The sequence below is a fragment of the Magallana gigas genome, chromosome 1 (genome assembly GCF_963853765.1).
Source record: "Magallana gigas chromosome 1, xbMagGiga1.1, whole genome shotgun sequence".
Classification (NCBI taxonomy): domain Eukaryota; kingdom Metazoa; phylum Mollusca; class Bivalvia; order Ostreida; family Ostreidae; genus Magallana; species Magallana gigas.
The window spans coordinates 67,622,824-67,649,732 of record NC_088853.1 but is presented as its reverse complement, the minus strand read 5'-3'; the positions used below and the strand labels follow the sequence as shown (position 1 = coordinate 67,649,732).

At 31.8% G+C, this 26,909-nt stretch overlaps 1 protein-coding gene across 2 annotated transcripts; it reads right to left on the bottom strand.

Annotated features, from left to right (window-relative positions):
* Window positions 1-25,393, bottom strand: LOC105323978 (uncharacterized). Of its 2 annotated transcripts, XM_066080295.1 has the most exons (7): window positions 25,254-25,392; window positions 21,664-22,267; window positions 20,836-20,955; window positions 20,528-20,740; window positions 12,152-12,444; window positions 11,363-11,480; window positions 3-377 (listed from the first exon to the last, which is right to left on the bottom strand). In XM_066080295.1, exons 2-5 carry the CDS (start codon window positions 22,262-22,264, stop codon window positions 12,284-12,286), a joined length of 1,095 nt encoding a protein of 364 aa, XP_065936367.1. In that variant the 5' UTR covers window positions 22,265-22,267; window positions 25,254-25,392; the 3' UTR covers window positions 3-377; window positions 11,363-11,480; window positions 12,152-12,283. The 2 variants fall into 2 exon arrangements, with proteins under 2 accessions (XP_065936370.1, XP_065936367.1); XM_066080298.1 differs by lacking the exon at window positions 20,836-20,955 and having other exon boundaries at window positions 1-377; window positions 25,254-25,393.
* Window positions 25,394-26,909: the final 1,516 nt, after the last annotated feature.

The window sequence follows — 26,909 nt, the reverse complement described above, 5'->3', positions numbered from 1 at the left end:
AAGTCCAATACAGAGATTGGTATAAAAAGGCAACAGTTTTAACGGAGGCGACTTTTCTGTTTTCTATTGAGAATGTTCATGAACTGAGCTTTTTTTTTCATTTATTATTTTTGTTCATATACGTCATTGTCAGTTGTATTACTGTCGAGTTAAGTTTAATTTACCAAAGCTTTTTATCTTTGGTATCAAATAATGTGATACTCTAGTTGAAAAAGTTGTTTAAACTGAATAGGCATTGAAATCATGTACCAGATATGCTTGGATTGTCCAACGGTGATCGATCTTCATCAGTCTTCTTTTTTTTACCGCCATGGTCTTGCCTCTGGCTGGGCACTGGACGCTTAGGATCCATAGCAACGGCATATCGTTTTCTCAACCTTACACAATGTAAAAAGAAAACTTTATTGTTGTGTGAATTATTTGTTAGCCTTGACTTCCTTTTATAAAATCTCGTTAATTTCAGTCGTGTTTATCTTCCATGTTATTTAACACATTTATTTTAAAAATCTTTTGTTAAAATAATAATTCCCTTTTTAGAAAAAAAAAAGTCACATATTTTTTTACAATTGATCAAATTAGATATTGGGGCACACGCAAATACAAGTAATTATCTAAAATGCAATATTTCACCTAAAACTGAATTTACAAAATTCAGCCAATCGTGACTTTAAAGAGAAAAATAAAACGACAAAATCCTGCGAACAAGGTTGCGTGTTAACAGAATATGGGGCATCGAGAACATATATAACAAATAAAAACTATGAATTGACCTAGTGTATTAACAGGATTTAAAATGGGTTGAAATAAAAAGGAGACGATATGTAGATACTTGAATAAATCAAATAAGTGGTATATGAACATGTATGGAAGATAAAAATGTATTAGAAATGAACAACAGTTACTTGATATAAGCAATAAAATGTAACTGACTTCACTTTCTTAGATATATCAAATTCTCAGATACTCTTTATAAACGATTTACAAAATTTTTACGTACATAATATTGTTTTCATAGGAAGTAAAATAACTCATACACCCACCATCGAACATGTCATTTTATCTTCGTTACTTATCTTGCACATCCATACAATAAATTAATAGGTTTTAGCGAATACAGTAATGTTTACAATGTATATGAGGTTGTTTTTATGTGCATTTTTATAATCATTCACATAATATAACATGCTAATAATATAAACAGTGGATATATTGATTACTTACAAATAACTCTGCATTATTATATGGTTGTGTTTATGTTTAAAAACACTGAAATTTTTTTTATTTTGTTGTTGTAAAAGCGCGTAAGTGCCACTAGCTTTCGATTTCTTGTCATCATAGTATCTGACAAGTCAACAAAAAGATCAGATTGTAGCTATATATTCTATACTCATCTATTTTCGAACGGAAAGAACGGGATGATATAGCAGAAGTAAAAGTGTATTATGCCGAGAGGGAGCACGGCGAGTATTTTCCAGGTAATCCTTAATAGCCCTGACAGCGGGTATCGAACTCTCAGTGTTAAAATCAATGGAGATGTGATATGTGCTAATGTTTCGCCTGAGCAGTTAAACATTTTTCAACACGGTTGCTATACAAAAAAACCGGAGATACCTACATTTGATAACAACAAATTAATGAATGTTTATTAAAAAATCTTATATAAATTGTTTAATTCTTTTAACGAAATTGTTACATTTGAAGAAAAGAATGATATACATCGACTATAGCTTCCTTAAAACCTATCTTAAAATAAGTTGAAATTGTGTTATTTAGGTTTCAATGCTTGATTTTAGACTGAGTTTTTTGGAAGTTAATTCAAAAAAAAAATACTTCTTACTAGGATTTTACCTTTCATTTGAATAAACTTAGTTCCATTCACTTAAGAATGATTTGTGCTGTTGTAGTCGAACTTGACCCAGTGGTTTTTAAAAAAAAATTCAAAATTGTAAAAAGATTACAGACAGAAGAACAGACAGACAGACAGACACACGACGCTAGACTTAAAGTGATTAGAATAGCTAACTACGTGTACATCGAGTAGCTTATTTAACATTTATTTATATATATATATATATATATATATATATATATATATATATATATATATATATATATATATATATATATATATATATATATATACGTTTTCCACAAAGCTTTAAATCAGCTGTTGTAGCTGGCAAAAAATATATATAGCACTATGCTTGGAAATTAAGCAAACATTAAATAAATTATTATTTCATGCATTTTAATTTAGATTTGAAAATTGAAAGTAGAAAAAAATTAGAGTAAAGCTCTTTGCAAAGATACGAGTAGGTATTCGATGCAACTTCTAGTTGCAAGTCGAGAGTTTTATATAAATTTATTGTTGATCTATCAACACCAAAAATTGAATTTATTTTTAAAATGTTGTTTATTATGCAACAAGTTGCTAAACTGTCGGTTACTTAATATAAATGTATCTTAAGTTAGTTTTTATTGTATATTAATTAACACAATTTATTTTCAGACAGATCACAGAAGACTAAACTAACCAAATGAATACCAGGGATATGTATCTCTAAACTGTTTACGTAGTTGTAAGTATCATAAGGAAAATTCAGTTTTTTATCTTGAAAAACTGTTGCTTGACTTTCTTTTGAAAGTATTCATGATTTAAATTTTTGTAAAAAAAATCAAAGAAATATTTATGTAAATTCTAAATGCCTTTTTTATGTTTTTGTTTTTATTAGTATTAAACATCCAATATTATACCTGTAATGCACTATGATATGCATCTTGTTGTATTGATACAACTATTATGTGGAATATATTTTTAGAAACTGGCTTAAGTAAAAAGGCTACCAATTACTAAGGAAGTCCAAAGGCATAGGATAATGAATTTTTCAAGATCCTGACAATCTTCTTGAGTTCATAAATAGTTCTACACTGTGACTGGAATATAAGTGCCAAAGCATGATCATTAAACCTAATTACGATATGTTCTGACTGTATTATTAATATTAAGAATCAGTGTATATTGTACCGTAATTTTTATGTGTATAAAATCTAACATTTACAAAAAAATCAGGTCAAATTGAAACAAATAGTATGTCTGTTTTCCTCCTCAGAATTGAGTATCTATTTTATGCCGATTTAAAAACCTCTGGGTGTCATATATGACTTCTACTTGTAAATTCCTTTTTTACAATGCCAAATAAACTATACTTAATAAAATAGTGAAGGAAAAATTCCATATTTAGAAAATGAACATTTTTCATAACTCGGTTGTTTTAGAGTACCGTAATTTTAGCTTTCTTATTTTCCGTGCAGACCAAATTTTCAGATAATTTATGCATTGGGATATCTTCATGTTGTTTCAAAAAACATATTTCAGCAATATTTCAATATTTCTATCGACATATATTGGCATGTGTAAGTGATATTTCATAAAAGTAAAGACAAAATCAACCCCAATTTTCCCCTAGAATTAGCTTATTTCATGCCATATCTCAAAATTTACATTATAGACCCCTACTTTTGATTTTATTTTCTGAATATTTCAGGGTTTTTTTTACAAGTCTGTCATAATTTGAGAAAAAGTTTGAGACTTTTAAATCATTTAATTGCATGTTGAATCGTTTAAGAATAAAAATAGTACTTTTCAGTGCAAAAAGGTCAAAATATCAATAAGGTGAAGAAATTGCAAACTTTTTTATTATGATAATTTTAATTTTATTAATTCTAAATAATGTAAATTTGTATTTGATACCATGGTTCATTTCGAGAAAGATTATAGAGGGAAAAGCGATTTATGTGCAATTTGCACTTTCGGTGCAGAAAGGTCATATTAAATACCCCGTAGCACCGAAAGGAGCATATAGACCCCAAAATGTTGTTTTGAATTTTGGTTTAGATATGTGTGTAGATGTTAAAAAAATATCTTAGAAAAAAACTTAAAGCTTTTGATCGCAGGATCCAACGTCCTTAATATATTTTATAGGAAATTTGAACTACTTGCAGGAATTATATTTAGATAAATCTTCATAATTTGTGTATATCTTACCTGATAACCATATTTGGAAATATGCAAATATCCGCCATTTTGGCGGCCATTTTGAAATTATGCAAATTATGATGCAATTCAAATACAGCTTGAAACATGACAATTTTAAAAATATATAGTTTGCTAAGACTTTAAACTAGTTTTATATTTAATTTCAAAATTTAAATAGCAAAAATGCAAAAAAAAAAATTACAATTTTGGTGCCATTTTTACCTACACATTGCATAATATAAATCATTACAAAAAACCGTACAATACTCAATTTAAAAAGCTTATATCTTTGCTTCTGGATGAAATCTTTCAATAAAATAAAGTTTTTAGGTCTTGTTAAAGATTCCTCTTTCAATATAATTAAACATGAATCGAAAGTATAGAGCTGGAGATTTCACATGAACCCCCTACTCTGACGATTGTATTTTGTTGGTATTACCATTTTTAAAAAAAAGTCAACACATAAATTGCTGAGGTCAATGTATTAAAAAGAAGGAAGTTGATATTAGACTTACACGATTTGACAGAGAGATGACTAGTTTTAGGTAAGTTTGCATGTTCTGTTGCAAAAATATGTGTAATATCAGAATTATGTTAAAGCTGCTTGGTATCCACTGATGACAGCATTTTTGTTTCATTATTTCTTATCTCAATGTCTTATAATTACTGTTAGTTTTTATCAATCAACAACACTTGTAAAATTACTGTATAACATGTTCATGTTCTTGCAAAACAGCATTAAAAATACATATGAACTTATGTACACACAATTCTGAAAATTTGGATGTTTCAGGGGTTTTTATAGTTGTAATAATGGTATTTCTAGGATGTACAACAATGTCTTCTCTTACATGCGTATACAGTGACTGATTCAAACTATTATTTGTTTTGCCTCGGACTAGAATGTCTCGACGTCATTGAATGAATCGCGTCACGTGATTGCCTTATAAATTTCTTTAAACGGCGGGCGTCAAAATTTATACGGCAACATGGCGGACGTAACGTTATTTCAGCTGATTTTTTACACAAACGTTCAACCATGCCTTTAATTTTTAAGCCCCAAAACATTTAGAGTGTCCCCTCTTTGCCCGTGACGTAATAAAACGACCCTTTATACAATGGCATCCCGGTTTCCACATACGACTGACGAGAAAGGTACTAAATTCGAAAATAAGCCTATGAATGTAATTGTTATGTATTATCTTTTGTTGTTAACATATCAAATTTTAGGTCCTTGACAAAACAAAACACTTATTAGGTTTGTTACTGACTGATTACAGAAATGTGTAGTGTCGGTAAAGTCCATAGAAGGCTCGGCTCCGCCTCGCCTTCTATGGACTTTACCGACCCCACAAATTTCTGTAAACAGTCAGTAACAAACCTAGTGAGTACTATTGTTTTTTGTTTTAATATTTAAAGTCTGATGTTTATTTTTCTTAGCTGCTCCACCCTACAATGGACTTCCAGGGACTCCCTGGATGGCCTGTGCAATTTTTTGTATAGGCCAGTCACTCCATCAGGTTTGATTTTGTAATATAGCATGTGTGAGATATACTTAATATATCGATATAAAATCAACAATACTAGGCATCCTAAAAGTGTTGGATCTAATGTTTAGATACTAATGGTTTACGACTCCCGCGATTGAATTTAACATGCAACCAGTCCGGTCCCTTCTTTTGGACACAATTATACAATTATGTACAAATAATATATATATATATATATATATATATATATATATATATATATATATATATATATATATATATATATATATATATATATATATATATATATATATATATTTATATAATCCAACATGAGTAAAGTTAATCCACACAAGTAATTAATAATAAAAAATAACAGAAAGCCGATTCAAAACTCCTGAAGATTATAATGAAACTGGTAGAGTTTTGAATCGGCTTTCTGTTATTTTTTATTATATATATATATATATATATATATATATATATATATATATATATATATATATATATATATATATATATATATATATATATATATATATATATATATATATATATAATCCAAAATGAGTAAAGTTAATCCACACAAGTATTCACGGGAAAAACATATATTATATTTTATGTTTTCTTGTACAATTATAGAATATTTGAATATATTATATGTTTTTCCCGTACTATTACAAAACGCTTATACTATGACGTCATAATGAACTCTGAAAAGCGCAACACATACTTGATGTTATATGATGTCACAATGACCATTTGAAATGTATGTACTTGTGTATTTATGGTGATTGTTCGAAACTCCTGAAGATTATAATGAAACCGGTAGAGTTTTGGATCGGCTTTCTGTTATTTTTTATTATATATATAGAGGATATCTATATTGTGTGATTTTATATTTGCTTTATCCAACGAGTTGAAATGGTGTATATATTCGCGAGACTTGCCGAGCGAATATAACCATTTCAACGAGTTGGATAAAGCAAATATAAAATCACACAATTATAGATGTTCTATTTATCTCATATGAACAGTATTTTTTAGTTTTTGAAATGTTCCCTAAAAGCGACGATTGATTTTTTTCTTTTCTAATCGATGGTGCAATGCGGCGTAAGCAGCTGATATAACCTTGCGCTGCCCAAAATTGTGCGTATTTGAATTAGAAAGTTTTCGCATCTGAATATGAATTATCACTGAAATATACTTTGTTCTAAGTTTTTGTTTTTCTCTTATTTTGAATTAAGCCTTACAATTACAAAAGAAATGTTGCAGATTAGATTTTAAAAATTAGATCGCGTGACCTCATTACTTTGAAAAGTTACGAATGCCAATGGATTTGAATGACTCAATTACTAGAAACATAATGTTACGAGATGTTTATTTGTGAGAAACAAAATCCAAATTCAAAACAATTCAATCAACTGGAAGTTCATTATATACATGTAGCTGGATTTTATGTTCATTTTGATTTCTTGGCTGGTGGTGGCTGGAAGTCCTGGGATGCATTTTGGTAAGTGTAAACATTTATATTGTTTATGTGCAAGATTGCCCCTGCAAACAGCGACTGGGCCTGTTGAATGCTTCCTGCGGCTGACGCTTGTCCGTGCGGACTTGTGGTTGAATCTGTATTTTTCGTTGTAGACAATATTTTGGACATTTCTTTTTGTTTTGTAACTGTAATTTCGGAATAATTGTTGATGGAATTCACATTTTTGTGGCCAGTAACTTGCATTATATCCGTAGGTGCTATATTGTTTTCCCTGAGTTTTTGGACACAGTATTTTCTCGTGCTTGTGTTTGTGAGGCGCTTTCCAGAATCTGCAATTTGTGGACATTTTTCAATCATTTTCCCCCTAATTTTCACGATTTTGTTTACTCCAAGCCTTTGTTTAATGAACCATTTATCGCTTTTTTTGTCCGACAATGGAATAGTGCGGGTCGCAATATAAAAAGGATCGTTTGGTTCACAAAACCTCTGTGGTCTTAAACTTGCATATTTCTTATAAACTTCAATTGGGTTGTTTTCATTCAAATGGGGAATTGAAAATATTTTGCGAAGAACTTTTCTTGTGTCACGCGTGTTAGCACCGGTGCGAGTTTTTTTTTGTCTCTCATAATGCTGTAAATATTCTGTGCCATCAGGGTTTTTATGTAATGAAATATCCCCCCAACAGAGGTTATAGTGTTCCTGGTGTCCACGCAACCCTAAATGGATGGCATTGTTAAACCATACCGTGTTTAACAGCGACTGGGGGGAGGTAACTCCTAGAACTCCAGAGTCATAGAGAATATTAATATCGTCGTCAGATAACGGATCTGCTTTTTGTGGCCTATTGCCCTTCCCTTTTTGTTTAAGATCTTTTTGTTTGGCTTTCAGAGCTTGTTTGGTGGCTGTAAATATATTATCAGGCGACTGCAGGATGCTTACTTCGTAGCGGTGTCGTCGAAGGGCTATATCAATACTGGAAATCATACTTCTCAATGATATCGGTTCAAACTCCTCTCCCCCCTTTTTCCGAACGCTTAATATAAAATTGGCAATAAACACATCTAATTCTGTAGGAGAAATTTTGTAGAATTCACGCATTTCATTTTTGGAACGAAGGAAAGAACTGAACAAATTGTCATCATACAATGTTTTTCTCAATGTGTTTTTGTTTTCTTTATCTTGAATGAATTTTTCAATTTCTTGACTCTCGTAATGAACAAATCTTGACTCATTATGATTTGACAAGTTTTCTTTCAAAAGTTTGGCATTATCATCGTTATTTTCTTCTGAGAGCTCTGGTTCAAATTATGCACTCAAAACTTTTAAACGCTCAATTTCGGAAATTTCTGAATCAATAACTGGCACTGGCGTTGATTTATGGGTTTTTCTCACCTTCCAACAGCTGTTTTTAGATTTTCTTCGCTGTCAATGTCTTGAGTTTTCGATAATTCATTGCAAATGACAAAAAAATCTCCGTATTCTTTTCTTCACTCATTTTCCAAACGCCATCAAATTATTAAGCAAAAGATTTTTGATAATTGATTGTTACGTCATTTTCACGAACGTGATTTAGATCCAATTATTCATATTTTTTCATATATAACCGGGTTTTCCAACGGAAAAATCCGGTTATTAAAATGGTGAAAATGGCGGGTGGGCGGCTGCCAAAAGGGTACCCTCATTGTATTGATAAATCCCCCTACAGTTTTCAAGATAGGAAGTTGTTCTTTTGCAGATCAATTGTACATATATCAGAGGTGTGCATATTGCTAGGATTTAGATTTCCGATTATTTATGAAAACAATACCAGCTTTTGAACTTAGTCATTTTTTGGCAAAATATTGCATATAGGGTACCTGCATTGTACAGATAACTCCTCCTACAGTTTTCAAGATAGGAAGTTGTTTTTTTTGCAGATCAAATGTACAGATATCAGAGGTGTGCATATTGCTAGGATTTTGATTTCTGATTATTTCTGAAAAAAATATTAGCTTTTGAACTTAGTCATTTTTTGGCAAAATATTGCATATAGGGTACCCTTTCACCTTATCCAATTCACTGGATACGGGTTAAGATAGATTATGGATACAGTTCACATAAAAGAAAACCCGGTTTGCTGTCACATTGACAGCTTTTCACTTGTTTTATTATTTTTTATTAATACAATTGTTTCTAAAATTAATTTTTGCATACAAATGTAAAATAGTAATGTTCAATACAGCTCCACTTAAACTAGGTCATTGAAGCGTTGAAGCGAGGGGCTGTGTCAAAAGTAGTTCCGACCGGAAGTATTTGATATAGCATCACCCGTGTGATATAGCAAATATATCCATATATATATATATATATATATATATATATATATATATATATATATATATATATATATATATATATATATATATATATATATATATATATATATATTGTTGTTTTTCTTTAATGTCAACAATCAGTTTTTGTGAAATCAAATGTTTATGTTTATATCAGCTGTTTTGTTTGTGACGTCACAGTGCGAGACAGAATTTGAAGTGTCGTCTGCGGTGAAAGAGGCATGACAGGTGTTTGTTTTTTTTTGTTAGTGTCGCTATTTTATAAAATTTGAAAAGTTGCTTTTGGCTTTTTTTTTTTATTTCTGCATTCGACGTGCGTTACAAATGGGGGGGGGGGGGGGGTCGTTTGGGATATCGAACATTTGGAATTTCATTTGGCAATTACTACAAGGGATTGATATTTAAATACATTCGACTGCTTTTGTATAACTGGTTGAAATATTTTTGTACACACACCTGTTTAAATGGCGTTTTTATTTCTTAAAGGACTTTCTAAATCGACTGACGCAACGTGGTTCTAAGAATGCAGAGATAAGAAATGTTGTTGTATAGTAATTAAAAGAAGCGATCATAGAGACAAATTATTTTTAAAGTAAAAAAATTGTGAAGAAATATCATGAATTTGAATTGAAATTTAAACTGAGATAGAGCAAGAGAGAGAAATACGTGCATATGAATTTGAACAAGAGAGACTGATTAGAGATAGAAAAAAGAGGAAAAGTATTGAAAAAAGAATGAGAACATGAGCATGCATTGACAATAAGCCAATTAGAATTTGATACTCAAAAAGAGAAACGAGAAGATGATAAGGCTAATGCTAGGTCAAAACCTAAACTTTAATTTTGTAAAAATATAAGCCTTGTTTCAAGGTTTAAAGAGAAAGATGTTCACAAGTACTTGATTCATTTTGAGAAAGTTGCAAAACTTAGATTAAAGGTTATTCATGACCTAATTGTTTGTAATAAACCGTACCGTAGGGGAGGAGGAGAATAAAGAGTTATTTTCTTCTTGTGCAGTCACTAGAGCCATGGCTCATAGATCCTGATCAGAGGATAAGTTTGGTATAAGTTAGATAAAGAAAACGACTTTACTATTGGTCTAGATGTGATATTTATGTCTTATTTGTCAAAATCAGAGTTATACTTTCTCTGACAACCAACAGTCTGTGTCTGAGGATTAAGTGGTGTGTTTATTTGAATTGTTTGATAAAATGCTTCTTACTACGGATAGATTTATATCTGGGCAAGTTCATATTGTTTGTCAAATGAAAAAGGTTGGAATCAGGGAATCAATTATTTGCTGCAAGGAGGGCTAACCAGTAATCATTGAGTTATCTCTCCCTTTGATCAAATATATGCCCATACTGTTTAAAAACCATTGCAAATCTTGAAAGAAAAATGTCTAGGTTAAGAAACTGAGACAAATCTGTTAGATAAGGTGACCAAATTCAAAGAGAGAATTACTCAAGTCTAGACCATGGCAACTAAAAATCTTAAGATTAGTCAGACAAAGATGAAAACTTGGTATGACAAGGATAACAAAACTTCAAGTTTTCAAGCCTGAAGACAAATCCCTGTCTTATGACCCATTCCAGGTCAACCATTGCTTGCTTAGTATTTTTGCAGATTAAGGTTGAACAAAAAGTCAATTATGCTAATTATGTTAAAAATCCAGGTCGACGCAAGTGCAAACAGCTCCTCCCCATTGATTTGATTAAACGTAGATGAAAAATGTAGGGCAAGCTGTAATGGATATTTTGACACTGGGATAACAAATTGTTGTGTCGAACTCATCAGAACAGATCAGAACTATTGTCATGATCACTTTATCCAAGGTTGAACAACTCTGTTATTTTAGCTGAAACCTGTTCATTTTCATGATTACTAGGGAAATGAGCTCAAAAAATCGTGTATATGAATTTTAACACCTGTGCCCTGATGTACCTCAATATACAAATTTGGTATACCATGATGTAGGTGTTGGTGATTTCGATAAATTTTGCTTTAATTACCAAGGATGTTCTTTCGCTGGCATTGTTGCTTTTATTTTTTCTCCTTCTTCCTGGTTAAGCTGCTCAATCATGTCTTGACTTGGGGATAGTGGTTTACAATATGTTTTCCATTCGATTTCTAATGACAAATATAACATATCATTATTTTCAGTTAGGAGTGACTAAACTTTAAACTGTTAAATAACTGTTTAGGAGACCCGCAAATTAATTTCTTTAAGAACACGTCTGCATAAGTACTTATATTCAAAACAATAATTTGACCAAAGAATTCAACCGAGATCAATTTGTAGCCGCTTAAAAATATACTAGGGACATCTGATTCAACAGAGTATAACGTGATTAAAAATGCCGAGAAGAGAAAACTCTTATTTTTACTCGAAGCCCCAAAACTACCGCGTTTTTAAGAAAAACATATTTTAAATTTCTTTCTTTACTTTATAACGGAAACATTTTTAGTCGATGATCGGCGTGACCGAGCGATTGTCAAGTACTCGCTGACATCCTTGTTTACCATTTATCATAATGGTGATTATTTATCATCATATTATTGATAACTGTAACTTGAGATGTATAAGACTAGATGTTTAAAATGTTGACAATAATGTTCATACTTAGACATTATATAACGTACGCCTATAGAATCGTATCCGTTACATAGCTTTAATGGTGATGTAGATGAATTGACCAAAGTACACGTATCAAAACTGATGCAACATGATAAATATAGTCAGCTTTACACCCATAATCATGTATACAGAAATGTTATATCTAAAATAGAATATGGTTTACCTTTCCAGTGGTCAAGGAAAATTACATTTAAGTCAACGATTAGAAAGTCGATGTTCAGTTGTCTCAGTTTTTCCTTGTCCTGTTGCCCCATATCTAAAAGTTTTCTGTAGTAGGTGTCTTTTATAGCTAAAGCTAAAAAAAGCTATTTGAATGAGAAAATCCTCCAACCACAATTTCTTTTGACGTACATCCCACTATAGCAGCAACGGTGTCTTTGATTTTTTCTATTCGTTCTGAATTATATTCAGTCAGGTTTCCAAGGACGTGAACCTGAATGTTTTTAAATCCGTTTTCTGTAAAATGAAAACACAAATATATTCTTAAGGTTTTATTTTATAAACGTCCTTTTTATCCTTATTTATTTTTTTGCAAATAGTTTAAAAACAATCAACAGTTCAAAAACTACTATGTTACAACCCCGAATGTCATTACACTACATATAAAACGTATGCTGCATATTTTAATTATTAATTGTTAATTCAAAACAATCTGTGTTTGATATAACAGAAATCCCCTTACCAGTCCCATTTTTTAATTATTCAGTTCAGTAATAATTAAATTAAATTCTTTGTAGAAGAGGAATAGTAGTTCAAATAAATTTTTTCTCAAATAAAAAATATACATATATATATATATATATATTTCAAGACAAATATACATCGTAGGCATTGCCTGTTTCTGTGATCAATTTTTAGAATAGGGTATCTCAGTTTGAGATAAAGCCATGACATAAATAAGCAAGCTTAGACAATGAATGGTTCTATATCGGACACTAAAGACCTTCTTTTTGATTTTTCTCAATTTAAAAACCTTTAAGTCTGTTGTTGCGCTGTTCTAAATATTTAAAAAGTCTTTGCTCTGTTTTTTGTCAGCATGATTTGCATATAAACCAACATATTGAGCCTATATTTATAATAATCTTAAACTTTACTTTAGAAGAAAAAGCTCAGTAAAAAATAGTTTAAGCTTACTGAAAAGCATACATTTTGAAGAAAAACATTCGGAAAAAGTTTTTGTTCCCTGAGCTTAGGTTTCTCTAGCTGCATGCCTGTAGCTCCTGGTCGAGAAAAAAAAAACTGTTGGACGACCAGGAAAGTTCAAATTCCGTACATGTAAAATAGTGGCAATTTACGCCACAAAAAATCGCTTCGGTTTTAGACTAAATAGTCTTATTTCTCATTCTGTCTAAATACTTGATTCCCTCAAATTTTATTACAAATATTGTCATTTTTTTGCTTGCCGATATTCATTTAAACAATATTCCCAGCCCAGTTAATAAAAGTGGTGTGGTTTGTTCATATATAAAAATAACGACTATTGATCCACACCTAAATTTAATATCCTACATTATTTGATGTCGGTTAGCCTGTTTAAGAGAAAGTCAATTAGAGTGAAAACAACAATAGTACAATGCTTTTAATGATACTGATTTTTCCTACAAATATGTGTGAAAATAATATCAAACAGTCCAAAATAGCGCAATTTGCTGTGCGCCTTGCAACTTTTTACTACACAAAACTGTTGCTCCCGGGTCGTCCTTCTCATTTTTTGTTTTGGACTGGTAGCAACAGAACTCCAGTTATTTGACCAATTATGGTATTAAGTTTCCATAATAATTATGATCAAGCATAGCAGGAAACACGAGGATCATAGCAAGATCAGGTGATTTTTTTGCATATTCTTTTATATGTTTCCTTTGTTAAGTAAAATTCATTGGCTTTAAAATATCATTTTTTTAGAAATATTATGAAAACAAAACTTATTAGATTTAATCACAAATTAAAACATTTCCATTGCGGTTGCGCCTGTTTAAGACAGTCTCCAAAGTATTTCGGAAATTTCAAACAATTAACTAAAGTAACAGTAGTTTCCTCAACAAAACTCGTTTATTGAAAATCCTTAAGATATGTAGAAGGCATTAATTTACCACACAATATGGTTTTAAAGGCCTGAAAATACAGTAAAACACGATTATAGCAAATGCGTTTATGATGAATTGACGCTTACTGCGTCTTTATTTTGACTTTATTGTAAGTGTTGTAAACTTGACGAATTTAACAAATTACGCTTATAACGAGATAAATTAGTCCGTCCCTGGGACTTCGTTATAAGTATCATCAGGTCTAATTGACTCTCTGATATTATTTTTATTATATATAATTTTAATGTAATATATCATTTCTCAAACTTATTCAAAAATAGTTCTTTTTGGTTAAATGCCTTTTATTACAATGCTCGACTAAGTCTCTGTTTATAATTAACTTGTGTCAAGCGTTAACAAATATCTTTTATTCAATAAATAAGACACGATAAGAAGTTAGGTACATACTAACACCATTCGTTGCCACAAGGAATTTTGGATAATTTGCTAACAAATAACTTTTACATAATCACATGACAATCAATTAAGAAACCCTTATGATGTCCCCTTTACTCAATTACTGTCAGGATTACGGATTAGCGCGGCTTTTGTTTAGTCCACGCTACATCCCTCCTTTCGGTTATGAGGCCCCCGAGAGGGAAATTATTTTGTTTTCTTATTAACTTAAATATTGTAAACCTATCGTGTGCCCTACCTTGACCAAGAGGAATTTTTGTATCGAAGCCCAGCGCGTCACTTTTGCTGGACGCTTCCGAAATAAAAGACATTTTCTTCACATTTGAACTCTTGGTCATATTTTACAGGTAGGCAATATTTTACTTACTTTTTAATTATTTTTGTATTGTACGTTTTTATGATCTCAGGTTTATGTGTTCAATTTTACTTAATTTCTATAACACATCAATAAAGTTTGTACTTCATTTTATATGATTTTTCTTTGTTCTTGTTGCATGTAGATAAGTCATTTACATAGATCCCATTGTATGCTGTTGAAATGCGTAAATGTACAAAAGTAATTTAGTATCGATTGAAAAATCATCTCATTTGAAAATCTAAAATTACTTTGGGTAGATTTATCTGAATATTTGAATTACTCTTGTTATTATTTTTATGCTACACTTTTACGGAAATGTGTGTGTCACATGACCAGTTCTAAATTTAGTCTCCGCTTTGTTTACATGAGTTCGCTTCCGCCCGAATTGAAAATGTCTTGACTTAAGGAAAACATTGTTAATCTGCACAATACATTTGATAACTAAATGGCATAACGATGTAAGTTGATAACTACATAGTTTTACTGTAATTCGTTTAGGGATTTATTGTCATTGCATACTTTATGATTCTGATTGAGGTTTTTATGACAATAGACATGTACAGTGATGCTGTGTGTGTTTTCATTAAGCATTAATGATTTCAATTCTTTTATTTGTTTTAACTTCATAAGTGAAAGTCCAGAATCAAAATCTATTTCATCTTTATTCAAACACATCTTTCGATTCAAATCATGAATTTAAATTGAGTACATGTAGTTTAAAATTATGCAAATAAGACCCTATGTTTATGTCTGCTCCTTCATAATTTGTGTACCTTATCATGGCTAAGTGAAGTTCTCTACCATTAAAGTTAATTCTCCCCACTTAAATTAATCTCCCCACTGGATTATAAGCATTTGTACTTTATGTGGTTTTTGTACTTTTGTTTATTTTTATTGATGTTTGCACATGTAAGTCATATGATTAATTTTACATAATGTGGTCATTGATATTTTATATAATCTTTTGCACTATTTTTATATGTGCAAAGACTCATTGTTTATAATCTTATGATTTATATGTTATGACTTTGCTGGACGCGTCCTAAATAAAAGACGTTTTCTTCACATTTGAACTCTTGGTCATATTTTACAGGTCAACGTTAATTATATATTTCAACCCCAAATTCCATGATGACATAAGCGTGATTACTGTATTTCAGTACATACAGATGAATTTAGAATGGAACAGGGGATTAGAATTTATGCCATTCGTATATGCATCCTAAACGTGTTTCATGTATAATTTTTACCCCTTTATATTTTTTATGCATTTCCGTAAGTTGTTTGAAATAATTTTCCATTCGAAAAAAAGGATATACTAAAAGCGAAGACGTTTTCTTCACATTTGAACTCTTGGTAATATTTTACAGGTCAACGTTAATTATATATTTCAACCCCAAATTCCATGATGACATAAGCGTGATTATTGTATTTCAGTACATACAGATGAATTTAGAATGGAACAGGGGATTAGAATTAATGCCATTCGACAAAATACGATCTTATTCTATTAAAATAAATTATTATTCATATATTAAAGTTGCATGTATATGCATCCTAAACGTGTTTTATGTATAATTTTTACCCCATTATATTTTTTATGCATTTCCGTAAATTGTTTGAAATAATTTTCCATTCGAAAAAAAGGATATACTAAAAGCGAAAACAAAATGTACATCTCAATCAAGAAGGAAGTTCTAGTACTCAACTGATTTTGTAGTTTTAGCAATGTGTTCAATATGTTTTTTTTTTAACTTAGATCAAAGGGAGACGTTTACGTTAATTTAATCACAGACCAATGTCAAAAATAATATGGCAAAATCAGATAAGATGCAGTGATAAACATATATGCAAAATTAAAAAAAGAAATATTAAGCAAACGTCAAAACGATTTGGTATGAAAAATACCGAGTTTTGATTCGAGTTTACCTTGGAATTTAGGGAATATTTTTCAAAATAACTTCTAATTCTTGCGTTTACCTACTAAAATCAGCAGTGGACTATAGCTCTCTATTTTGTTTGAATCGGTTAGAGCATTTATTTTTACATCTTCATGTACATGATATAAAAAAAGTCCAAAAGTCACAGATATACACACTGGCTAAAAACGAACAAATGAATGAATGATTAACAAACTGTTATAAGAAAGAATGATTTTAGCTTATGGTTTAGATATGCTAAACGTATTATTGTAACGCCGATAGACTGTAGATTTTTTCCAAAATAAAATCGTAAGGTTTTATTGCGTGCGGTAATAACTATTATATACGAAAGCCGAGAAGGATCATTCGAGATTCGAGATTCAAAATACGAGATTCGAAATACGAAATTCGAGATTCAATATCTAAATTAAGCAATCAAATCATAGATCTGAAACCTGTATCCTAGCAACATCAAACTGTTCTAAATATAGATCATTCGTACATGCTCTTTCCTACAAATAAATGTCTAAATAGCTCTTATATTGTGGTTATAAAATGGTTAAATTAACATTGATAAATTGACCCCACACAGGATAAACAATTACATTAGTGATAACACTGTGGGCTTTGTAAATCTATGTGATTTTGTTTGTCCTGTATGTATCCCCCCCGAACCATTTTAACCCGTTGTGTATTCGCCCCAACTGTGTAAAAATGGGCTCGCGAAGAAAGATCTGTTTAATCTAAATAATAAAAACAGAGTGTGGTTTTAGCTATGAAACGAAATTCAATGAAATAATCGACATGTCAAATTATATGTTATCATAAAGTTTTAAACCATAGAAGATATAATGATTTACAACCTCAACGACAACAATCCAGATAGGAATAGTGTATTGTAGGGTATCAGTGCCATTGTCGATGAGAGAGAGAGAGAGAGAGAGAGAGAGAGAGAGAGAGACACACACACACAGACATACACAGACAGACGGACAGACAGACAGACAGAGAGTTTTGTAGTGTCAAATTCAGTTTTGATTTAGAATTTGAAATTAATTTGATTTGTTACAAGCATATATAGACAATAAATAAGCCTCTAAAAGGAGAAAAGAGAGGAGGTAGCTAGGGTAGGGCAGACCAACTAGCAAGCTTTAATTTTACATCGACTCTCTCTCTCTCTCTCTCTCTCTCTCACCACCTAGCATTTCCTTTTCCGTGAGGGGGTTTGGGGTATTTGTGATGTCTTACATTAGCTAGCGAAAATGATAAAAAAATCATGAAATGTTCTTTAAATTGTGTACGGATGTTGTACTCCAATAATCTGTTTTCAGTATATACATTTCAAGAAGGGGGGGGGGGGGGCTATATAGTCCTAATTAGTTTGCCAGTTATTCTGTCCCCACTTTGTTTTCTCTTCGTTTTCCAGGTTTTTTTTATTTGGCTCGGCAAATTGATATAAAACTTTCTGTGTAGCTCCATAACGATGCACTGTAGATAAATTATGAGTAGTTTTACTTTTGATAAACAAGTACATATCCGTACTTGATTTTTAATTTGACTCTTATAATCGGATTTAATATTCCAATAAATATAGGGTAGGAAAGAGTAGACGGGACTTTTTTGCGCATATCTTACTGTACCATTCATTCAACACAGGTATTAGCACTCATCGAGTTCGACTTGCTTTCATTTTTTTCATCCACTGGATTTAAAGCTATTAATTTTTGAAAATATTTTGAATTTATGGCCTGATTATATATAAATTAGAGCTGTGCTGGTGCATCTATTTACCCAAATGGACCAAAATATAACCAAATGAATCTAAAAAATTTGACAAAATTAGTTTTAAACGTACGACTCTTTTTCAATTCTAATCGGGTATGTCCTTTAGAAAAATCTTGAACCACACACATTTTAGCAAATAAAACGACAATTGTTTCATTTTTTTATGGGGAGGGAGGTGGTGCCGGTAATGGACATGTATTGCTTGTGGCAGTTGTGCTATACTCTCATTTGTTATCATACGTAATACTACATATTGATATAAAATGAAAGTTTCCAATTACACTGTACATAGCTTCTATCATGCATTTTGACCCGTGCGATAGTTTAAAACAATTTTCAAAGCATTTAATGTAATTCAACCGATCATTTTTGAAATTTAATTTTCTGGATCCCCGCCTGATACGTCCGCCTTCTTGTATATTAGAATTACATGTACGTTGACCATATGTACACATGAACTTAATCGGCTATGTTATGGGACGATAACATTTTTTATCAATGATAATGATAAGGATATGTAACAAATAACAGCCTATTTGTGGGTTTTTGCACTGATTATTTGAGATAATTTGCCGCCATCTTTTATGCATTCCACACACCACTAACAGTTTCTTTAATTGGTGTTCTGTGTGTATGGCGACAAATTGGTAAATTTGCATCACTCACTCCTTGTAGCTTCATCCTGACTACATTTTATCTGGCTAAGTGTAATGTAGTAGTATATTAAATACACACATCTTTGTTTGCAGTGCTAATTTACATCTTTAGATCTTTACTTACAAAAAAGTAAACATTTGTATGACTTATATGTAATTATTGTCAATTTTGGTGCGGGGGGGGGGGGGGGGGTAGGAAACTACAGAGAAACTTAACTTGGCTGTGAAACATATGCTTTTATTCTTTCTTGTTGATATATCAATGAATGAATTATAACAAAAAACATGTACAACAATTAATTTTGAAATATTCATGCACAATCAAATTTTTAAAAAGTTTTACTGTTCTCTGCACAAGAAATCGGCAATGTGACCAAATTGGCACCCTATCATCCCTACCTTTAATTGTAGAGAGTAGGTATCCTTCTATATTGAAAACAATTCCAAAAGTAAGACTCATAATAAGTTGTTTACTGAGGAAAAAGAAAAAAATTGTATTTATTAATAATTCTGTATGATGTGATAATATCTCAATGATTTGTTTATAATCATAGTACTAGTGTATCACTGTATGCATACATAAAAACGATAAGTAATGCTTATATTTATTAGTGAAACAGGACATATTATTTATATCCAGATTATTTAGATACATGTACTAATCTTCATGCGGGGATCTAGAAAGGAGGGGGTCAGGGGATCTGGACCCCCTCCTCGGGAAAATTGGAGCTTATTAAATTTACATAGTAACATTTTTAAAATTGGCCTAGGACCCCCTACAGAAAAAATTAGCTACGCTTATGAAGGTCTCTACCATAACCGCATTTTTACACAAAAGGGGTGAATAAACCCGGGTTTTAAACTATTACTGGTGGTGAAATACCCCAGGGTTCAAACGCATCAGGTGAAAATGCACCTGGGCAAACAAAATCACTTAGATCCGCGAAGCACACTGTATTATTACTAGTCTACTTAGATATTCTGTGTAAAAGTAAATACAAATAATCATTTAGTTAGGTAGGAAGAAGTGAACATATGATTTATTTTTAGGAAAGAGCATGTACGAATGATCTTTATGTAAAACAGTTTGATGTTGCTAGGATACAGGTTTCAGATCCATGATTTGATTGGTTAATTTAGATATTGAATCTCGAATTTCGAATCTCGAATCTCGTATTTCGAATCTCGTATTTTGAATCTCGAATCTCGAATGATCCTTCTCGGCTTTCGTAATTATATCACTAATCAAACCAAAACCAACAAACGAAAAAGAAACTATGAAGCCAGTTCCTGATATCAGTTACTAAATATAATTACCCGGTGGTTTTTCGTAAAAGCATAATGCCTTTTGAGCTTCTGCATATTCGTAGCATTTTTCAAATAAGTCTAGACAATCTATTTTCTTCATCAAATACTGCATAAAAATCACGTCGGATGGAATGAAAAGCTTTTCCTTCTTCAGAAACTTCAAGCAGGCACTCACTGTATTTGCTTGCTCTAAAGATGCCATATTGTCAACTCTGTAAGTATCTAAAATTGAAAGTCATGTAAATTGATGATGCGGTTTATATCTGTTCTTACATGTAATTGTAAACTAAATATATATCAACCATTTCAAATCTTACTTTCAATGAAATTCTTTAGTTGATTTATTTTTGTCGCAGGGATTTTTTCTGCTAACTCATTAAAGAACGCTGCAAATATCACACCCGTACCCCTGTCGTCGTAAAACAGATCTAAGCCGCCTTTAAAACGAACATTTTCCAATATTTTAAACAAAAATTAAATTGTTTTAACTTAGTATTATGATTTTAATTGTTTAAGTATTATCAATTCAATTGTATTTGATAAATTGAGGAGTTCATAAATGATAAATAAGTATATTTATATATCTTTACCAGCTTCACTGTTGCCTACATCAGATATCTCAACGTCAATTATAAAAAAAAATGTCAGTGCATTTAAACAATTTTATTTACACTTTCATTTTTCTTTATTTTTATTCTTGGATTTTATTCGTATGACCATATTCCCCTCTTGAAATTTCTAACAATAAGTAAATGTTTATTTGTGTATATATAACATTTTGTCATTATCTTTTTAACATTCAATCGTAAAATTGCTAAAAAGCATACATGTATTAATACAGATAAAAAGGAATCATTCTCGAAATATCACGAGGTGATAATTTCGGTGGTAGCGTGATCAAATCCATTGTATTTGACCATGCCGCTACAAAAATGATTATCTCGTAAAACTCAAAGAATGATTCCTTATTACTAAAATAATCTGAGTTTTTTTTCACTGTTATAATGTGGTCCCCGACATTTGTGGAATCATTGCCCAAACCGTGCTGACCCCTTCCCCCTCCAACCTTTAAACACTTGTATGATAAAATGTTTGCTAGAAAACCAATTGTTTTCAATTTATTTATTTATATCGTAAATACCTACCTTGAGGATGTTCAACATGAATCGGCTTTTCCGCTTGTCCAAAATTAAGGTCGCACCTTAAAAAATACCTTACTCCCCGTTCATACAAATTTCCACCAGTAAGTTGTCTTTCGATTTCAAGAACAGTCTCCTCTAGTTCAGTCCAACAATTATTAAATTCTGTCTCCTCCATCACAGCGTTTGTATTGTGTGCTGAAACCTCATTCCTTTGTATTCGTATCCTCTCTATACAGGCAGCTATACTGTTATCACCTGTCTTTGGTGGATTTCCCCAGCCATTTTTGTGTTTAGGAATATTGCAAATGTTCCGTAGAATGATGTACATTACACTTATATCCAAGTGTTTGGCTGCCAGTGCTTTGTTTCCGTTAGCTGGATAGATTAGTTTCTTCTGTTCAGTGTTCATGATTTTTTCCAGTCTGGGTCTGTTTTTATCAAGCTCTGATCGGAGGTCAGCAGGTTTAATGTAACGACTTAGGACGTCTCTAAGTATGTCGGTACAAATGGGCACGATCAGAAGACAAAAACTTATGAAATTTTCGGCAGGTTTGCCACGATGAAAATAGTGAGTGGAGGACTGTCTAGGATCCTCCGGATCCATGATCTACATTGAATCAAATTAATTTGTTGTTTTAATTTATAGTGCGCTAACGTACTATCTTTACATAACTAATCTTTATCTAGCTTTGGATTTAGTATGCTGCTTAACATACTACCAAACTCTATTACATTCCGTAATACATTATAATAAAAATAGTGACTGCATGATGTAAAATTTCACTCATGCAACAAATTTCACAAACGTTATAAGTTTTTGACAATTTGAGCATTGTTTTTTTTATTTCAAACAATACAAAAAAGAGAGTCCATAAAAATGACGTATTTTTTTTTTTACCAATGACAACGTCAATCGGTTGACAACTTCCCACTTTCTCAAGTCTTCTCTTTATTAAAAGAATCTTTTGCTTGTTTACTTGTTTTTCCTCAGGGTGTTTTCATTTCATAAATTGTACAAATATATCTGAAATCTGTGTTTGAAAATGAGTCTGTGTTTGAAAATGCAGATTTAAAACAGAAGCTGCCTGCTCTCTCGCATCTTCGGTAGCCAAGAGTTTTCGGTCCACTTTGCCCCCCCCCCCCCATAAACCCTTGGCGAACTCGGTGATGTGGTGGCGCTATCTAGCGAGAAACTTGAGTTGCGCCCCTTGCAAATTTCATTTTAATCGAAATAAACAACGTGTTATTAACACATAATGACATTAATACAACTTGAAAACATGTTGACTACCGAATATCGGAACATACTTAACGATGCTATTTTAAAAATACTAATTAAGTGATAACCTAGGGAAGAATGGGATGTTTTATTCATAGTGTTTTGTAAGGACCTGTACCGGGAGTGCAAAAGTCGCCAGTTTATATGAAAACTTTATGCCATAAACCAGGTTTCGTTGTTGTGAATATTGCGGATCAAAGAAATTAAATAAAATGCAGCTCATTGAACCTTTTAAAGCAATAACCATAAGCAGGAACGTATATATACTAACGAGATAGGCATGCAACGTCTACATTCGCCATGTTTACTTCCTGTGCTACCACGCGAGCCTTGAAAAGTTTGTAGAACTAGGTTAAATTCCAGTGAAATACCGGTATATAGATTTTTTAAAGCGATCTGGTTAGACCAACGTTGGGGAGGCACTGTACTCGAGAACTTGTGTTTCAACCTGTTAAAAGTATCGAATGTTTTATCATAGATCACACATGTGTTTTATTTTATAGTTTATATTTACAAGCACTGCGATTGGATCAGCTACTTGCAGCTGCAGCCAATCATAAAACGGAGCTTGTCACCGAGTTTTCGTAATGAAATCCGCCAAAGGTTTATGGAGAGCAAAGTGGACCGAAAACCCTTGGCTAGCGAAGATGGTTCTCTGGTCCGACTTATCTTGAGTAAAATTAAATTTAACCCAAGAAATATGATGCATGAGTATTATTGTAACATCATAAGTCAATAAAGGGAAGTTCTCATAAACTTTTTTGTGGGGAGAGTTAATCTATATTACTTTTTATTATTGTCATAATTTACAAGTTTTAGCAAAACATTCTGCATGCTTTATATCTATATTTTTGAACAGCAGCAAAATAATAAATTCATAATATGTAAACTTACTTTGGTCTTACAACATATATTTTATGCTTACAACATATATATTATGTCTTAATGATCAAGATCTAGCATGAAGATAAAATAAAAGTTGATTCTTGCATAAGCATAATTTTGCAGACAAATATAACACGGGTTGCTATGTTTAAATAAGTCATAATTAAGTACTAGTATACAGTTGTGTCTCAGTTTGGTATGAACTATATTGGTATAATGTTTGCGTAATGAAAAGGTGTTTTGGAGCAGCCGTGGATTTTTAGATAACGCTGTTTTGAAATGAATTGATGGATATAGTAATTGCAACTTACAGTTGTACAGCATTAAGAACAGATGTGTGTTATAAAATGACGGGTATTGTAATGTGATATATCCCACGTCTCTAAATGTTTTACATTTTCGACTTCCTCTCCAGAACCACAGAACCAATTGCAACCAGACTTTGCACATTTGATAAAGGGGATCCGATTCAAGTTTGTTAAAGAAAAGTGTCATGCACTTTTTCTATGGAAGATATTTAATTATGTTTGAAAATGTGTTAATATCTTTCATTAATCTTTTTTTTTTTCAAAAACCATTTGGCGAGAAAAGCTCAAACTTGTCTGAAAGCACTCTCAAATAATGTAACGTAGATTCGAGATTGTTCTAATCATGGAACATATAGGAGAAAATCTTTTTTTTTAATCTTCTTATCAAAATCTAATAGGCCAGAAAAGCTGAAACTTTTGTTAAAGCATTTTCAAGAAGGGTTAATTCAAGTTTGTTCAAATCATGATCCCCGGGACTAGGGTTGGGCAACGATCGGGGGTCAAATTTTAACATCAAAATACATAGAGGAAACTCTTTCAAAAATCTTCTTTTAAAACGTATTAGCCTAAAATAGCTGTAACTTTAGTGAAAGAATCCTCAGATCGTAAATCTTATTTGGTCAAAATCACGATCTTGGGGAATCGTCTATTGCTGCACTGGTTGGGGGAGTCCAGTTTTACATGGATATTTTTAGGATGTTCTCTGAAAATTCAAATGTTATAACATATATACACATATGCAAACATCTAGACATATTTATGATACGTATTTGTTTAGATTATGACCCCTGGGTATTTTTAAGGGATTAAAACGTACGTGTTAGTTTATACATGCATGTGTATATATAATGAACAATATTCTCTGGAAAACTACAATGCTCAATATGTAATATGACTATTCAACCTATCCAGGTACAGACGTGGATCAATGTTAAACAGTAAAATTTAGATTTTTTTCCTGCATGATCATTATACAGATACTTTAAAACATACTACTTCATTCTGCTTCTTTCATGGCTATCGTTGCTCAAGTGAGACATATGGCCATGGTCCTCTTATTATTCATTAGTATCCCAACGGGAATATTCAAAATATTCAACAAAATACAAAAATTTACTAACCAACGAAAAACTGTTGATAGGTCCGTGTTTATTCAGTAAGTAGGTACGCCGTATGGCAACTTGACAGTAATCAATTGATTTTAAAAATCTAAGTGCTTGCAATTACAGGGAACGGAATTTAAATTTTGTTGTTAAATGAATCCATAGATCAGATAAAACATTTCATATTTCCACTGCGTATATCCCCCTTACTTCTGCAGAAATAATGTGTGTTCTTAAAGCCAATACTAGTATAACCTATTTGTTCAATCAAGATTTAACTTAAAACTTTATTTCAAAAATAATCTGAAACTGCACGATAATAACATTTCAAACGGTGCTAATATAATTAACATTAAAATGAAGAGGTTTCAGACACCACCTACAGACTAAAGTCTGCTCTGTAATATCTTAATTGCTTTTAAAGTGCAGTACAATATTACTTATTAGGTTTGTTACTGACTGTTTACAGAAATTTGTGGGGTCGGTAAAATCCATCTTACTATGGACTTTACCGACCCTACAAATTTCTGTAAACAGTCAGTAACAAACCTAATAAGTGTTTTGTTTTGTCGAACACCTAAAGTTTGATATGTAAACAACAAAAGATAATACATAACAATTAAATTCATAGGTTTATTTTCGAATTTAGTACCTTTCTCGTCAGTCGTCTGTGCAAACCGGGATGCCATTGTATATAGGATCGTTTTATTACGTCACGGGCAAAGGGGGGTCACTCTAAATATTTTGGGGCTTAAAAATTAAAGGTATGGTTGAACTTTTGTGTAAAAAATCATCTCAAATAACGTTACGTCCGCCATGTTGCAGTATAAATTTTGACACCCGCCGTTTAAAGAAATTTATAAGGCAATCACGTCGAGACATTCTAGTCCGAGGCAAAACAAAGCTAATTAATAGCTGCAATCTCTCTCTCTCTCTCTCTCTTTCTCTCTCTCTCTCTCTCTCATTTGATGTGCTAAATCTCAATAGGTGAGGAGAAAATTCGGATATTTTTAAAGGACAAACCTGATTATCAATTAAAAGGAGCTAGTCGTTTAAAATAAATTTCTTAATCACCCGTGGATCCATTTGAATTTGGTTTTATTTAGGTCCATTTGGGTAAATCGAATCCCCGGCCTCTTTTTTCACCTTCATGATTGCGCCTTGCACTATCTCTTTTTAGGTCCCTACCGGTTTTCACCGGAGGGGACTATAGCTTTCCTCTGCGTCCGTCAGTTCATCTGTCCGTCCGCTTGTCTGTCTGTCCCACTTCAGTTTTTCACACTTTTTTTCTTTATACGCTTGAGGAATAATATGAGATTTGCTGAACAGCTTCAAAATGTCATACTACAGATCAAGTTTACACTTTTGTAGCGTCTGGTTGACATATTTTCGAGAAAATTAATTTTTTATATTCCATTTTTTTAATGTTCGGGTTCGTTATCGGGTTCGGTGTGTATTGAATAAACGAGGAAAGTATGTAGTCAGTAATAATATCGTGCATTACCTGTATCGCATAGCACCCTAACTCCGTCACTACCCTAACTCCGTCACTTTCGGGAAACTCCTCGCCGTTTGAAATCAAGTGCGATTATGACGTCATTTTTTGCATGTCAAAAATCCTCAATCAAATGTCAACAATTTACAACGTTTAAATTTAAGAATGTGTTCAAACAT

Excerpts from the sequence above, each read along its gene's own strand:
- LOC105323978 (XM_066080295.1), bottom strand. The coding sequence starts at position 22,264 with ATGGATCCGGAGGATCCTAGACAGTCCTCCACTCACTATTTTCATCGT. Across the intron at positions 20,956-21,663 it reads TCATGTTGAACATCCTCAAG|GCGGCTTAGATCTGTTTTAC; the intron begins GTAGGTATTTAC and ends TTCGTTTTAAAG. Across the intron at positions 20,741-20,835 it reads ACTAAAGAATTTCATTGAAA|ATACTTACAGAGTTGACAAT; the intron begins GTAAGATTTGAA and ends TTTCAATTTTAG.